The sequence below is a fragment of the Microcaecilia unicolor genome, chromosome 3 (assembly GCF_901765095.1).
Source record: "Microcaecilia unicolor chromosome 3, aMicUni1.1, whole genome shotgun sequence".
Classification (NCBI taxonomy): Eukaryota; Metazoa; Chordata; class Amphibia; order Gymnophiona; family Siphonopidae; genus Microcaecilia; species Microcaecilia unicolor.
Window position 1 is genome coordinate 386,340,664 of NC_044033.1, and position 17,568 is coordinate 386,358,231.

A 17,568-nucleotide genomic window follows, 5' to 3' on the forward strand; every position below is an offset into this window, starting at 1 on the left:
GCACATAAGCACCTTCCTGCCCTGTTAACCTAGGTGCTCTGTTATAAAATTACCCCAATATGTTCATTCATTCACGATTTTACCTGAATGCCTGTTAGATCCTGCAGTTCATTCAGAGCAGTTTCAGTATCTCGTACAAGAATAGTAGATATCCCAAGTTCTCGAGCTGATTTGAGGTTGGCACCAATGTCATCCAAGAAAATAACCTGGATTCAAGGGAGAAGACAACAGTACATAAAATGCAGTTAAACAACAGTGTGAGTGATAATCATAAACAGAAAATTCTAGCAGCTATCTCCAAAAATGGGGACTAGGTTGTTTAATAAGTTCTTAAAATACATCTTTTTTGTGGGACCCTTAAATGGTATTCCAGCTTACAATTACACAAAAGTATATAACTGGGGTTTTAGCTGGCACTTGCAGAGGGTTTCAACGCATCATCAACGATGACACCTAGATCCCTTTCCCAGTTGGTGATTCCTAATGTGGAACCTTGCATTACATAACTATAATTTGGGTTCCTCTTTCCCCCCTGCAACACTTTGCACTTGCTCACATTAAACGTCATCTGCCATTTAGATGTCCAGTCTCCTAGTCTCGTAAGGTCCTCTTGTTCTTCAAGTAATCTGGGCCATTTCCTTTAAGGGCCTCGAAGGTCAAACATAGTTAATTTAGCTCTGTATTATACTGGTAGCCAGTGAAGTTTATGCAAAAATGGCGTGATATGGTCATGTCACTTACAAATCTTCTATTAGTCTTGCTGCAGCATTCTGAATCAATTGGAGCTGGTGCAAACCCTTCGTAGTCAGACCAGTATAGAGTGCATTACAAAATCCAGTTTTGATGTTATCATGGCATGCACAACTGAGACAAGACTTGCCTTCTCAATGTAAGGAGGCAGGCAGCATGGTTGTATGAACTTACCACACGGCCACTTCTTTTTTTTTTTTTTTCGGCCTTTTTATTCTCTGCAGTAAAGGGGCCTCATTGCGCGGCAAAAACACACGCCACTAGCACAGGGCCCCTTTTACTGCAGCTTAGTAAAAGGGCCCCTTAGACAAAACACATTAGAGAGTTTTGTCTTCACCGATTTACACATCATACCTTGCATTTTCAAACTGAAAGAACAATGATAGGAATAAGAAACAACAACAAAAAAAAATCTCGATTGCATAAATGTTCACACTTTTGTCACAGCAAACCCAAATTAGATGCTTCCAAAATGCCTATAAAAGACCATGAACCATGTTCTGCATACTTTTCCAAATTGTTGAATATTTCTATAATTATTCTTGCATGTTGACAGCATGCTTCACTTATCTACAGAACAGAACATACACCAAACTCCTACTTTAACACATTTTGAATTATATTTCTTAGACAGCAGAATGTAAAAACATTTGCAAGACACTGTAGAACTCCAGAAGGCAACCTACATTTTACTTCTCAAATATGACACAGCACAGAAAAAGTTCTTAAAAACAAAACCCCAAAAACAGATTAAAAAAATTTTTTTTTAAACACACCACCACATCATCACAGCATTTCTACTCCTTCAGGACTATTTTTCATGTGATCTCCTGTGATATGAACAGGCCTGGTGGTATTAGAACTAAGTACCACTGGTCCAAAGCCTTTGAAAAAGTACTGAGGAGCCATTTATGTTATCAAGTCATTTAAGCATTCTAATCTGAATTTGTTTTTCACAAAAATTACCTAAGCTGAAACTTGGTTCACAGCACATAATAGAAACAGGGAGCATTGGCGCTATCAACATCAATTGCCCTAAAAGAGGAAATCTCATTAATAAGCAGTGCCAAATTCAGAAGCTCACCAAGTTTTAGCTCTTCTAGGTAGGTTTAATTTATACAACTCATTACAGACAGCAGGCATATACAGCAAGTTCTTGCTATCCACATGTTCGGTATTCACGGATACAAATGAAAATGTGTTCCCATGAGGAAGAAGATACTCATAGAGCTGTGCGTGAGTATTGGTACACCAAAAACATGCACATACTGTACTTTACAAAAAAAGCACTGTATAAAATACATTTATAAATGCATAATATAATAAGTAAGCTGTTCTTTACAAGGCGGCTACTTGAAATAATGAGTTTATGGTGTTCACTGTACACTTTTGCTACTTAACAGGGTCACACACAGGCATATTTTCAAAGCACTTAGCCTTCCAAAGTTCCATAGAAACCTACAGAACTTTGGAAAGCTAAGTGCTTTGAAAATATGCCTCACAGGAACCTAACCCCCTTTTCCCCATAGGATCAATGATTCCGTATTTGCACTTTCGGCATTCACAGGGTTTTCTAGGAACCTAACCCCAGCGAATATGTATATTCATTTTACACATTTGGTGGTGAAAGTTTCTATTATCTCCCAAACTGCTTCCTGTTGACCAAGTAGTGACAAAACCATGGTGCACCTTTCAAAAGCTTCCATACTAACTTAAATCAAGCATGTTGGATCAAGATTTCCCTTTCAACTTTCGTAGAAGAACTTGTAACACTATTTAGCACATGTACTCATACATCTTGGTCTGTCTTCATAATTAACCTTGCTTCATAGTGCTCTGGAGCATCTTTCAGTGAAGCAAGCTATATCACTGTGTTTCTAAAATACAGTTCAATTGTACTTAGAAAATCTTCCCTTTAAATAAACAAATGTGAAAAAAAATATTTTTTTCCCTCAGTCAACCAATATTTTCATTGTCATCCGACTTTTCAAAGGGTTGGCTAAGAAAATCTATCTTCTCCTCCAATTGCCCTACACCCAAAAACTACTTCCAGCAACTGCCCCCAATTCTAGGTGAGAACACTGTTCTATTGAATTCCATCATTGGTTTTGATTTTTAAAACTTTTTCATACGACAACCCTTTTTTAATATTAAAGAAATAAAATCGGGACCTTTTTAACAACTTAAGCATTAACAGACTCCAGTTTTACCTTCTGGAAGGTCATTTTACTATTAAACGTTTGGTTCTGACTGGTTTAGAAGAATTTAAAAACTGGTTTAAAAGAACATGAATTATGATCTTTTATGCAATGTATATAAGCTTGAAAAACAGCATGGTTGATTCTTCAACCAACTTGTGGAGAAGAGCTGCTCTGGAAACAGAGTGAGGTAACTGAGTAGTAGTTTTACTTTTCAACCATGCTTTTAAGTATTTGCATTGGAATTTCCTTTGATAAGTATGCCTGTTCTGAAAAACAACATTGCTTTTAGGTTTGTGGATAACTTAGTACAACTAGATGAAGGTGTGTTTAAAATCCCTTTTAGGTATGTGTCCGTTTTAGTCAACGTTTTACCCTCTCATGCAAAGAGAAGCCTCACATATATGCCAGGTTTGTTCCTATTCTTGAAAATGTTCCACTATACTTTATAAGTCATGGGCTTTACATACCGCCTTTCTGTGGTACAACTAAAATAGTTTACATATTCTTTGCAGGTACTTTCTCTGTCCCTAGTGAGCTCAATCTAGTTTTGTATCTGGGGCAATGGAGAGTTAAGTGACTCGCCCAGGGTCACAAGGAGCTGCAGTGGGAATCAAACCCAGTTCCCCAGGATCAAAGTCCACTGCACTAACTACTAGGCTACTCCTCCACTCCATAGCACTTTCACACACCCATATAGCGCATGTACACAAGGAGCTGCAGTGGGAATTGAACCCAGTTCCCCAGGTTCTCAGACACTGCTCTAAAAAGAGTGAAAAATAGCTTAGCCTATCAATGTTTAAATAGACCACACTACACAATAGCTGCATTTGTATCATTTTTTTGCCTTGTTTTATTTATATAGATTGACATTTTATTTTCTATGGTTTTATTGTATTATAATTTTATCATGATTTAATCTGTTCTATTTGTATGTTGACTGTTTACAGATCGCTGCCTCTTTGTTCTTCTGCTGTCCCCAAAAACTACTCCCTGTAACTGCCCCATCAACCCACAAAACTACCCAACCATTCCATACACTGCCCTACTGAAAAAAAAAAATACCACACATCCTAAAACCCAGCCTCCCTGCAACAGCCTCACCTGCAAGCAAACTGGCCCACCCCCAAAGAATACCTCCCACCCTCAACCAGCCCACCACCCCCAAGCTGTTCCAACCACCACCTAAACTACTCCCCTGCAACTGCACCCCATAACTATCATTCCCCCAACACAACTATCCCCCAGCTACCAACTAGCTTCACACATCACATGAACACCATACAGACACAAATGATTGCATTTTTAATTGATGTACAACCATTACACACACACATATACTTACATTGAGGAATAAGCTTTTGAGTATCAAGAGTCCAAATCATCAGTTACGTTTATGATTGTGATTTTTATTGATGTTTTTATAAGTCATACTGTTTTTTATATCATTTTACGTGCATTTTCAGTTCACTGTTTTATGTGTTACATCATTGTACTTGGTTAATTGGTTTTTAATCTTAGGGTTACTAAGGTGAACTAAATAAGGTACCCATTATATTCCTATGGGCGTCTTACTTAGTGTGTGCTAAATCTGTAAAAGGACTCCTAAATGCTGGATGTGCTCCACTGAAGGCAATTTTACATTTTTGGAACGTTTGCTGCTTGAAGTGTAAATAGACTAGAAAGGGAGACTACAAATAATTAACTTAAAATACATTAAAATGAGAAACAAACTGGGCAGCAAACAGAAATCAGTTTCAAACCACTCCTACAGTGTTTTGTTTTGTTTTTTAATATGAGGTTTTAAACTCGGAGTCATAATACTCACTTCAACTGTCCTTTACCCAAGTCTGAAAAAGCCTCGGTCATATAAGGAGAATTATCCTCAATACAGACCCATTACGTGCACCCTGTTATTCTGTACCATGACTATTCTTTCTTTCCTTCCCTCCCCTACTCTTTGGCTTTCTGTATGGATTTTAAGTAGAGGTTTTTTTTAACCTTTACCTTTGTTTTGTTTTTTTAATTCCTTCCACTAGTCACTAATCTCGTGTACTGTTTGCATAAAACATTTTCAGATTATATGCTCCTTTGATTTTCTTTAAGATGTATATTGCTATTTAACAAAAGCATGCACGCACCTCCTGTGGTTCAGCCTTCAACATTTCCAATACATATTTGTAAATATTTGGTTCTGGTTTCCTCATGCCAATACGACAAGACTCGAAAAGCGTATCAAAGTGCGGTCTGATCAAACAGCGAAACTGTGCCGTGAATTCTCTTTGAGGGCTGTCATCTATCCAGTTGTTTGTCAAAATACAAGTCTTAAATCCTATTTTGGAACAGATTGAAAAGTGAAAAATGAATACAAAAGTTTCCTGTATTTGTTTATGCAAGAACAATGCACATGTGCCTTAAAATATTTACATCCATATTCACATCACTTGATTTTTTTCCTTTCTCTCCCCTAAATCTAACTCTGTTCCATACCTCATACACACCCTCCATCCTTATCTCCCTGTGCCCGCTCACCTCCCCATCCTACCCCCTCCAAGCAGTGGCGTAGCTACATGGGGCCAGGGGGGCCTGGGCCCCCGTAGATTTGGCCCTAGACCCCCTGCTGACAACCCTCTCGACCCCCCCTCCCGCCGCCAATCCTCCCCTGCCGTCACCGTGGGCTACCTTTGCTGACGGGGTCCCCAATCCCCGCCAGCCGAGGAGGTCCTCTTCTTCCTCCGAAGGCTTCGTCCTGTTTCTGACGTCCTTCAGACTCACAGAAACAGAACAAAGCCTTGCAGATGCAAGGCTTCGTTCTGTTTCTGAGTCTGATGTCCTGCACGTACAACGTGCAGGACGTAAGAAACAGAACGAAGCCTTCGGAGAAAGAAGGGGACCCCGCCAGAAAAGGTAGCCCATGGCGACAGCGGGGGAGGGTTGGCGACGAGAGGGGGGGGGGGGGGGGTCATCAAATTTGGCGGTGGCTGGGTCAGTAATGGCAGGGGAGGGGGCTAAAATGTGCCCCTCACCTTGGGCTCTGGCCCCCCCTCCCGCCAAAGTCTGGCTACGCCCCTGTCTCCAAGTACCCCAAGAGGCGTATAAACTAAAGGCAGAACATGTCATATCAAGCATACAGAACCACCAAGACTTTAAAATGTTATGCTCTTGAAAAAGAGACTTTTCTGCACAGGTAGTGGACGAATACCATAAAACAGCATCATATTGTTCTCAGCCATTTCAAAAGGGAGTCGTGTTTGCCTTTTTAAAATCCTGCTGAACTGATAGCATTTTTACCATAGAAATTAAAACATATTCAAATAGGGTACCAAAACTGTGTAATAGCTGCTTGGTGGTTACAGCAGCAGGCTGAGAAAAACTGCTGCTCCTTGTGATCTGAGGGAAAACAATTTAAAGGAAAAAAAATTGCTTAACCCTCCCCTGCCTTAAGGACAAACAAACTAAGTCCGCTGGGGACAGGAAAATATCTACTCTACATGGGGCCAGCTTAAAGGGTAAGCCAGTGAGGCAATGACTTAGGGTGCTGAAGCTTAAGGGCACCAAAAGCCTGCAGTGGTGGCAGCTAGTGCTTTTTCCTCCTAAAACTCTGCACCTCTTCATCCACTTCTGCAAGCACGGCAGAAAACTTAAAATGCAAGTCCTAGCAAGAAGAACTAGCTCCTGCTGCTGCAAAAGGTATACAATTTCTTGGACAAGCGAGGGGAGAGGGGCTAGAATACTGAATGTGATACTGGGGAGAGTGAGAAGCAAGGGCATATGCAGGGGTAAAAATAAATGCAGTGGTAATGAGGAAAGGCAGGGGAAATGAGTGTTGAAGGAAGGAGCTGGGTGGATACTGAAGAAGGGCAGAAGGCAGTAAGCGGGAGAAGCAGGGGTGGGGGGGGGGGGGGAAGAGAAGGCAGGAGAACAAATACTGGAGACATGGAGATGCATGAGAGCAGGGGACTCAGACTTCAGTAGAGACTAGGATTGGGTAGCAGACCAGAAGACATACTTCAAGATTGGCTAAGTACTGGGAATGTAAGTAGGGATCTCAGCGCATGGGTAGGATAGTAAGGATTCAGGGATTGGGCAGCGTAAAAGAGTGGCGATTTGGGGATTTGATAGAGTTAAGTGGAGACTACAAAATTATGCAGGGATTAGGAGTGTAATGGGGTCTAGGTGATTGGGTGAGGGATAGAAGTAAGGCTATGAGACTTCGGTGCAGAAACATGGAAAAAGGAGATGGCTTGAAAGAGTAATAAGGAACAGAAGGCTACGGAGAGGATGAGACACAAAGGAAAGGAAGGATCTTTGAAAGAAGTGATGGGGTAGGAAATGGGAGAGGTAAAAAAAAGGAATGGGAATCTAGACAAGGGAGTAAGACATCAGAAAAGGACTAATGGTAGAGAGGGAATGAATGATGGGAAAGGAACTGGGGTTGGTGATGGGATGAGAGACAGAAGGTGGATGAGTTTGAGGAGGGGATAAAGGCAGAAGGGGGAAATAGGGGACTAGAAAGTGGGTGAAAGCAAAAGAGGTGGGGAATATGAGGTCTAGGTGAGTAAGTAGCTAAAAAGGAGACTGGAGATCTGAGAGAACAAGGAGGACTTAAATCTAGCTCCAGGTATAAAAAAGGCAATAAGAGAAATGGGGTAGGGAAGAATATGGAAAATGAAGACAATGGAAATGAAGATCCTGAAAAAAGAATCTAGGAGAAAAACATCAAAAAGTGGTTATGGAGACCAGGACCAACCCAAATGAAAAAAAAAACCCCAGAATGTCAGACAACAATGAGACAAAAAAATTGGCAATTTTTAGAATATTGTTTGTATTTTGTTCAGTACAGGATGTAACGTATTTGTTTTTTCCGTATTCCACTGCTCAGAGTTTGATTTCTTGGGTTTTGCATTTCATTTTTTTGTCTGAATGTTTGAGACTACATTCAGAAACATTTTTTATGAGGTGATGGTCTCTGAAGGATTCTGTTAACATGTAGGTTCTGTGCAGGACTATGGAGCAGTCTGGCTTGTTTTCTTTTTCCATCTGGAGGTGTACAGGTTATATCCCCCAACCAGAAGTTTCCGGTAACCTTACCAGTATAAGAAGTGCAGCCAGGAGCTAGTCGGTATACTATATTGAAGATATGAAACCCCAAGGAACAATGAAAGGAAGCCAACACAAACAAACCGAAGTTTGAAATAATCTCTTACAGAGAAGCAAACTATATAGAGTAGTAAGCGGATCTTAACAGAGAAGAACAGATCCAAGGAAATCCCACACCCACAGTCTTCTGGGATGGGATGCTGGACTGTTCTAGCAGGACTCAAGGAAAGTAAATCAACAGGTAAGACTAAATGTTTCCTTCTTTTTCATCTAGCTACACCAGTCCATGGCAGTGGTATATACCAAAGCTCTATCCTTCAGGGTGGGAATAAGATAAGGCTCTTTTGAGGACCAAGGCATTCCCATGATGGAGGTGGATCCTCAACCACCTCCTCCACTGTTAACAGATTAGGCTCCAGGGTAAGAGAAAATGATTGAAATCCAGTACAGTCTCAATTACCCGACCTTTGCTAATCCAACCACCCGGCATATCTGACAGACCACCCACCCCCCGGTGACATCACATTTATTTCTATAAAAAAAACCTTTGCTTTAGAATAATTTTTGAAAATCAGGAACTCTATGCCTTTGTTTATGCAGATCAGTCCCATTTACGTCAGATAATCAAGACTGTACTATAGTTTGTCCTATGATGGGAGTGGGGAACTGAAATGCTTGCCTCAAGGAAGGTGGGAGGGAGAATAGGTTAGGTGTGGACCTTTGGGGAGGGAGTTTGTGCCTGGGGGCATAGAGCACAAAGGATGTGAGGCCTGGGGGGGGGGGGGGGAGGAAGAGATAAAGCTGGCGAGTACCACAGCAGGATTCAGGAACAAAAAAGATATGATGTGAGTTTCAGAGGTGTGTGTATACCAGGCAGGGGGGTCTGAGATACTGTGTGCTATGGGGGTCTGTGCTGGAGTGTGTGAGAAAGCGCTACAGCTGACAGCACATGGAAGGGGGTGTTGACAGAGCTTTGGAAGTGTGTATGTTGGCGGGGGGGGGGGAAACCTTAGAAAAAGAGAGGGATGAAGAAAGAAATGCAGGGACGTCTTGCTGGGGAACAGGGACAGTTTCCACCTTTGAGGGGGGAGAGCAGACAAATCAAACCTAGAGTGGATTTCTAGCTGTTGGGAAGGAAGACTAGCTTGAGCAGTCAAAGTTGCAGGTGGGGGGGGGGGGGGGGGGCGTGATAGAATAGAGGCAGGGAGAAGGCCTTTATGTGGAAGGAATTTTGTATGTGCGTGCACACACACAAATCACATCAAATAAAAATGCAGAATTTTGCAGAATTTAAAAAAAAAAAAAAGGACAACTGTACACAGATTTTTCTTTTTTCTTTGTGCAGAATTCCTCCTGGAATAAATTCGTTATATATTTCTTGAATGTTTAAAACATTTTTAAACTGCACAACTTAAATCCGGAGCTGCTTACAAACATTAAAAATAACTATACAAAAAAGTAACACCTAGTAGTACAGTCTTAAAAATCTTTAAATGAAAACAAAGATATTTACACTGAAAACAATTCCTTAAGCAGGAATTCTGTTTAAAATCTTTAATAGTGCAAAAACCACAGTTTTAGAGCTTTATCGACCTGTTTCATTAGTTGACCTTTTCATGTTTTTGTCTGGATGAACTACCTACCTCTTTTTTAAGTGTCAAAATATAGTTGACAATGGCACAATGTTTTTTTATGTCGCATATTGTTGATACACCTATAGTACATTCTTCAACCAATTTTTTTCCAGAAAACAGTTTTGCTTTTAAAACTTCTCCACAATGTCCATTTTATCTTTTAACGACAGAACCTTTTTTTGCTTTGTTGACATTTTAATTTTGTTTTTAGAAAATGTTTTTTAATTTCAAGTAAATTATGAACCTTTCTGCATGGAAAACAGAATTCAAACTGAACTACATATAAAATGGGTATCTTAGAATTTAGTACATGCTAAGCTTTAGTAAAAAGGCCCTTAAGTTTCTAATAAATTGAACTAGACAATCTAAAATCTGGGTGAAAAGAACACCCAAACACCGAGGATAGATATCTTTTAAAAGGATACATTTTCTCTCCCAATAATAGAGGGATAGATTTATTTTTGTTACATTTGTACCCCGCGCTTTCCCACTCATGGCAGGCTCAATGCGGCTTACATGGGGCAATGGAGGGTTAAGTGACTTGCCCAGAGTCACAAGGAGCTGCCTATGCCTGAAGTGGGAATCAAACTCAGTTCCCCAGGACCAAAGTCCACCACCCTAACCACTAGGCCACTCCTCCACTCCAAAACTTAACATGTTCTGTTCAACATTTGCACATCTAATGGGAAGCAGTAGTGTGCAAAACTCAAAATCTCCACTACCTCAACCTAGACTCCAGGAACACTGGGAGGTATATCACATTCAATTCACTTCTCATGTGCTCCTGAGCACATCAGTTAACCTTCCCACACTAGACCTCAGAGGATACTGCTAAAACCTGTCATTTCTTTCTCTATAATATCAGCAAAATTCGCCCTTTCCTTTCTGAGCACACTACCAGAACCCTCATACACGCTCTTATCACCTCTCGCTTAGACTATTGCACCTTGCTTCTCACAGGTCTCCCACGTAGCCATCTCTCTCCTCTTCAATCTGTTCAAAATTGTGCTGCACAACTAATATTCCGCCAGGGTCGTTATGCTCATATTAGCCCTCTCCCCGTCACTTCACTGGCTTCCTATCTGTTTCCGCATACAGTTCAAACTCCTCCTATTGACCTATAAGTGCACTCACTCTGCAGCTCCTCAGTACCTCTCCACTCTCATCTCTCCCTACATTCCTCCCTGGGAACTCCGTTCACTGGATAAATCTCTCTTATCTGCACCCTTCTCCTATACACTGCTAACTCCAGACTCTGTTCCTTTTATCTTGCTGCACCATATGCCTGGAATAGACTTCCTGAGCCGGTACGTCAAGCTCCATCTCTGACCATCTTCAAATCTAAGCTAAAAGCCCACCTTTTTGATGCTGCTTTTAACTCCTAACCCTTGTTCACTTGTTCAGAACCCTTATTTTATCATTCTCACTTTAATATTCCCTTATCTCTTGTTTGTCCTGTTTGTCTGTCCTAATTAGATTGTAAGCTCTGTCGAGCAGGGACTGTCTCTTCATGTTCAAGTGTACAACGCTGTGTATGTCTAGTAGCGCTATAGAAATGATAAGTAGTAGTAGAAAACAAGTATGTGCTATTTTTATTTAGAAAATACATAAAAGAGAAAAAGAAGTCCAATTTTTTATCAAAAGAGACTAATAATTAATAAAAAAAAAAAAAAACATAGCACACATACACAATAGAAGAACTGGCCCATTTCAGGTTCTATTCTGCAAGCTACAGTAGATTACAGAAGATCAAAAGGTGTGAAAGCTATTGTAGAAAATGTCCATTTCTGCTGCACTGAATTTGGAGCCTCCAAATGTTAAGAGAGTTTTAGATTTAAGAGTAACACTAATTAGAAATTAAGAACTGATCAGCAGATACATCTCCTTGGAAAATTAGCACTTACCTCGATTACGAAGGGTAATAGCTGCCTGCAGAAGTGGCCTATTGATCTTTCCCTCTTGATGCATCTCACGAAAGGCCTGGCCAACAGAGAACTCTGCTGGAAGAGTGATTCCAGCAGAAGCAGCAAAGATCTTACATTCATCTTCAAGTTCAGACAAAAGCTGGAAAACCATACCAGAGTTATCATTAATAATGTGTAACAAACTTCAGTGTTACTAGTAGGGCATGGTTATTGCCTTTATTTAGTCACCTGTACAAAGTACTAGGCAGACTACAAACATGGACTATTGTACATGTCAACATTCATTATACAACTCTGTACTGTAACATTCACCAGTGTCTACAAAGTATACACAAATAAAGTAGATATACATTTCAAGCTGCTGTATTTGCCAATGTCTGTATTCTTAAAGTTCAGTTTACAACTGGGTTTATTTATTTACACTTGATATACCGCCTTAACTTGCAAACAGAGCAAAGCAGTTAACAAATACTAAAACTAAATTAATAAAAGTAGGAAAAGAACTACTATGTAAAATAGAAAAGAAATACAATCAATCAGAAGATAGCAGGTTAAACATTCATCCACACCCTCATTCACATTATCTCCAAGGTGATACTGTGTCCTCCCTGCTCCTTTATACATCGACATTAACACGACCATGTCTTCAGCCCCGCCTTTAGTGATGTTAGTTTCACCATGCAAAAAAAAAAAGAGTAAAAGAGAAAGACAGAACTGGAAACTTGTAACCAAGTATTTGGCAAAAAGCCAGCTAGTTCTAAACTTTCCTTGGGTTTTGGTCTCAGTGGTTTAACTAAAGATAGGGAAGAGAGACGAGATCACTTATGATCGCTTGTAAACAAAGGCGGTATATCAATACAGTTTACAATAAACATACACAAACACATCTTTGTGGCCTACTTGTCATTCCAGGTACTGAAAAGTGAGAACTTAGTGAGTCTCAAGTAAATGAGATAAAGGGCATGAAGAATGGATGGGAGGAGAAAATGAACTGCTGAAAAGTTATGTGTTACCTGATAACTTTCTTTCCTTTAACTGCAGCAACTGAATCCAGACACTTGTGGGTTGTGACCATCTACCAGCAGGTGGAGATAGAGAACACTGAACTGAACACTGTCTTATAGGACAGTATGAATCATAGTCAGTTAGTATTTTTCATAGCAAAGCAGAAGTAATGAGGTATCATATTTCCTCTTCGTCACCGAGTTAACATACAGACACCAGAACTGTAGAAATGAGCAACACTGACTATCAAACAGCAACAATAAACCTAAACAGAGAAATGAAGAAACATTGCAAAGAGTGGGGTTCTGGATTCATCTGCTGTGATTAAAGGAAAGAAAAGTTATCAGGTAAGACATAACTTTTCCTTCCTTAGCATCTGCAGCAGATGACTCCAGAGGCTTCTGGGATGTAGTAAAGCAGTCCTCACATAGGGTGGTAATCAAATTCACATCCTCTTGGTCCATGATATCCAAATGATAATGCCTGGAAAACAAATGTAAAGAGGACCACGTAACCACTCGACAAATTTTCTCTAGAGAAAAGACTTGGCATTCTACCCATGAGGTTGCCATGGCCTGAGTGGAATGAGCTCAGAGAGAAAGTGGAAGCTATTTGCCAAAAAGAAGATATACAGAGTAAATAGCTTGTTTAACCCAATTAGCAATGGTCACTTTGAAAGCAGCATTACCGTGATTTGGACCCGAAAGGAAAACAAAGAAATGGTCAGAGCAATGGAATTCCTTAGTAGCTTGTAAATACTGAAGAAGCGCTTGACAAAAAACAAAGGAACAGAGCAAGAGAAAACCCTTCTTATAATCCTCATGCCTAAAGGAGAGAAGGAAAAGTGGTTGTTTGAGATGAAAGGCAAAAAAGGAAAGGAAGGAAAGAAGAAATAATACAAACAGTCACTCCTGAATCAGTGAAATGCAGGAATAGATCTCTGTCGGATTAACACTTGCAATTTGGAAACCTTATGTGAAGAAATAACGACTAAGAAAACCGCTTTAAGGGTAAGATCCTTCAATGCAGCTTTTTTTAAAGGCTCAAAAAGGAGACCTCTGTATGGCCCCGAGCACCAGATTAAAGTTCCACTCTGGACAAGGATGGCGAATAGGAGTCCTGAGATGGTTAGCCCCTCTCAAGAAATGTACTACGTCTGTATAAGAAGCTACAGAACTGAGAATTCTGCCCCGCTAACAGGCAAGATCTGCCATGTGTACTCCAAGAGAGAGTTATAGACCAGGCCTTTAAGTCTATCCTGCAGGAATGCTAAAATCTGCAGCAAAAGCAGTCTGAAAGGGGTTCAAAGCTCACTCAGAACAATATGCTTCAAAAAACTTGCTAGACTCTAGCATACGCAACTGAGGTAGTGCATTTTCTTGCATGAAGCAAAAATTGATATAACATCTTCAGCATAAAACCTTTCTTTCTGAACTCTCACCTCTCAAGAGCCAGGCCGTAAGACCAAATTGAGAAGGATCCTCCACTGGAATGGGGCCTTGATACAGCATAAGACAAAATGCTGTGTGCACCAGAAGTTGAACTAAATTTGCATACCATGGAGGGGCATAATCGAACGTCGCCGGCCAAATAGTTCGCCGGCGATCTATTGTGGCAGCGGCGCTACAGCTGGCCGGAACCGTATTATCGAAAAAGATGGCCGGCCATCTTTTCTTTCAACAATACGGTTTAGCCCGGCCAAATGCCAGAGTTTGCCGGGTTTGAGATTGCCGGTTTTGTTTTTCAGCAATAACGGGAAAAAAATGCCGGCCATCTCAAACCCGGCGAAATCCAAGGCGTTTGGTCATGGGAGGAGCCACCATTTGTAGTGCACTGGTCCCCCTGACATGCCAGGACACCAACCGGGCACCCTGGGGGCACTTCTAAAAATTAAAAAAAAAAAAAAACCTCCCAGGTGCATAGCTCCCTTCCCTTGGGTGCTGAGCCCCCCAAATCCCCCCAAACCCACTCCCCACAACTCTAGAGCATTACCATAGCCCTTATGGGTGAAGGGGGGCACAACACTTAGCACCACAAGTGTAACAGGTAGGGGGGGATGGGCCTGGGTCTGCCTGCCTGAAGTGCATTGCACTCATTAAAACTGCTCCAGGGACTTGCATACTGCTGTCAGGGAGCTGGGTATGACATTTGAGGCTGGCATACAGCCTGGCAAAAAAGGTTTTTATTTTTTTTAGTGTGGGAGGGGGTTGGTGACCACTGGGGGACTACGGGGAGGTCATTCCCCATTCCCTCCAGTGGTCATCTGGTCAGTTGGGGCACCTTTTTGAGGCTTGGTCATGAAAATAAAAGGACCAAGTAAACCCGGCGAAATACTGCTTAACGCCGCTTTCTTTTTGTTCCATTATCCGCGAAAGCCGGCCATCTGGTAGCCACGCCCATGCCCACCAATGTCCCGCCTTCGCTAAGCCGCCGACATGCCCCCTTGAACTTTCACCGGCAAGGCGACAGGAAAGCGGCGATGCTGTCAAAAACGCCGCTTTCGATTATACCGATTTCGCCGCTTTTGAGAGATCGCTGGCCATCTCCCGATTTATGTTGGGAAATGGCCATTGATCACTTTCGAAAATAAGCCTGATGGTCATCTGGGCCAGTCAGGAGCAATCAGAATTACTAAACCTCCAATAATGTAAAGAACTCCGCCTATCATTGGCGATGGTAGGGGAAAAAAAAAGAAAAAAAAGAGAGAGTAACCGACTCAGGCCAAGGCTGGAGAAGAGCATCTAGGCCTTCTGAACAAACTCTTTTCTTCTGCTGAAGAATCTGGACACTTTAGCATTGTGACGAGTCACCATGAGATCCATGATAGCTGTGCCTCACTTCTGAGTCACTCATTGAAAGGCAACTGCTGACAACTCCCATTCTGCTGGATCCAAGGAGTTCCTGCTGTGGAAGTCTGCCTGCACACAGAGATCCCCGCTGTGTGTACAGGCTGAGATCCGTTGCAAATGGCATTCTGCCTAAAGAAAGAGCTTCCACTACCAGACTGAGGGCCAGATGCACTAAACAATCGTTAGAGCCCTTCCCTTACCGATTCCCTTAGTGAATCGGTAAGGAACGGGCATGCATTTAGGAAAGAGAATGCAAATGAGCTGCTCGTTGTAGCTCACTTGCATTCTGTATTCCATCGTTAAATAGTCGGCCAATCGGCCGGTCGAGCATGCGCAGAGCAGCCAAGCATTATGCTGGCTGCTCTGCGCATGCCAAATACGCCTCCCTGTGCCACCTGAAGACGCCGCGCTGCTCACCCCCTCCGATGCGGCTCGATCAGTGCAGTTGAGGACGCCCAACCAAAAAAAAAAAAAAAAAACGTTCATTTTGGCCATCTTTCCCCCCCCCCCCCCCCTCTCTAAAATAATAAGGGGAATGACAGCCAAAATGGACGTCCTCAACTGCCCTACTGCACTGTAATCCGGATCGAGCCGCATCGGAGGGGTGAGAAGCGGCGTCTTCGGGGGGGGGGGGGGGGGGGGGAATATGACGGCCAAAATAGACTTCTTTTTTTTGAAGCGGACTGCTATTTTTTTTGTTTGTTTTTGCGTGAAGGACGTCCATAAAGGACATCCCTATCGAGCACGTGACTTTTTTTTCCCCCCAATTTTTTGTTTTTGTTACTTTTGTAGCAGTTTTTCAATCCCGCGCAGCCCCAACGAGAGGTACAGACCTCTCGTTAGATTTTCCACCATTAAGGCAATCGGAAAAGGTTAGTGCATCTCATTACAATAGGGTTTCTACACAATTTGCTCATCTGCATTCCGTTTTCGTTAGCTGCTACCATCGTCGGAAAAAAATCTTTAGTGCATGCCAGGGTTTACTACTTGCTCGTTAATGGCTTGTTAAGTTTAGTGCATCTGGCCCTGAGTTCCGTCCTGTCTATTGATGTAAGCCACTGCTGTCATGTTGTCCGACAGAACTCGAACGATTTGCCCTCCAGCATAGATGCCAAATTGCTCTGAGTACCAGACGGCTGATCGGCCACAGTGACTGTTTTCCTCCATAGGCCCCAAGCACTGTGGTGGAAACAATGGACATCCCAACCTGCTAGGCTGGCATGGGTCACCACCACGATCCAAGGAGGAATTGCCAGCAGCATCCCCCAGCAGAGATTGCTTGTGCATAGCCATCAAGACATGATGCAATTCACCCGATGTGTCCAAAGGAGATGCATATTTGTAATCCTGAGAAAACTGGTAACTGACGAGCCAAGAGAGACTTCTGAAGAGGACATATGTGGACCTTGGTCCAAGGTACTACCATGGAACCCAGTACCTGGACATTAATCCCAAGTGCAAAGATTTGAGACGTAGCAAGACGTGAATCTGGTCCTGAAATATGACTTCTATGATCGGGTAAAAAGACCTTGCCTTGGGCTGTGTCACACCGAACCCCCAGATATTCTAGAGACTCACAAGATGACTCTTGGGTAGACTGATAATCCAGCCTTGGGACTGCAAGAGCGCAATGACCCTGCCGTGACTTGATGACTCTCCTGTTCTGAAGAAGCCCGGATTAGCCAGTCAACCAGATAAGGATGTACTTGTATTCCTTCTTTTCTTAGAAACGCTGCCACTACTACCATGACTTTGGAAAAGGTCTTGGGTGCCATTACAAGGCCAAATGGCATAGCTTGGAACTGAAAGTGCTGACCTAGAATTGCAAATCGAAGAATTCATTGATGCAGGGGCCAAATGGGAATATGCAAAAAAAATCCAGAGCCATGAGAAACTCTACCGGTTGTACTGCTATCAGCAGTGGCGTTCCTAGCCTGGATGGCACCCTGGGCGGATCGCCGATGCGTTCCCCCCCCCTCCCGCCTGCAAAATGACACCCCCCCCGGCGAAATGACACCCCCCCGGGTGCACGCCGCTGGGGGGGGGGGGGGGGTGCCGCGGTGCACACCTGTGGGCTCCGACTTCGCTAACTTCGCTCGTTCACTGC

The 17,568-nt window shown here is 42.4% G+C and overlaps 1 protein-coding gene across 1 annotated transcript in view; it reads right to left on the minus strand.

The window, feature by feature from the left end:
- The window catches only part of EPHX2 (epoxide hydrolase 2), a 189,902-nt gene that overhangs the window by 128,815 nt on the left and 43,519 nt on the right, over window positions 1-17,568 (minus strand). The window contains exons 3-5 of the mRNA XM_030198674.1: window positions 11,587-11,746; window positions 5,090-5,280; window positions 84-206 (exon numbers count right to left, since the gene is read on the minus strand). Coding sequence (XP_030054534.1) covers window positions 84-206; window positions 5,090-5,280; window positions 11,587-11,746 — 474 coding nt within the window. The remainder of the gene's footprint in view (window positions 1-83; window positions 207-5,089; window positions 5,281-11,586; window positions 11,747-17,568) is intronic.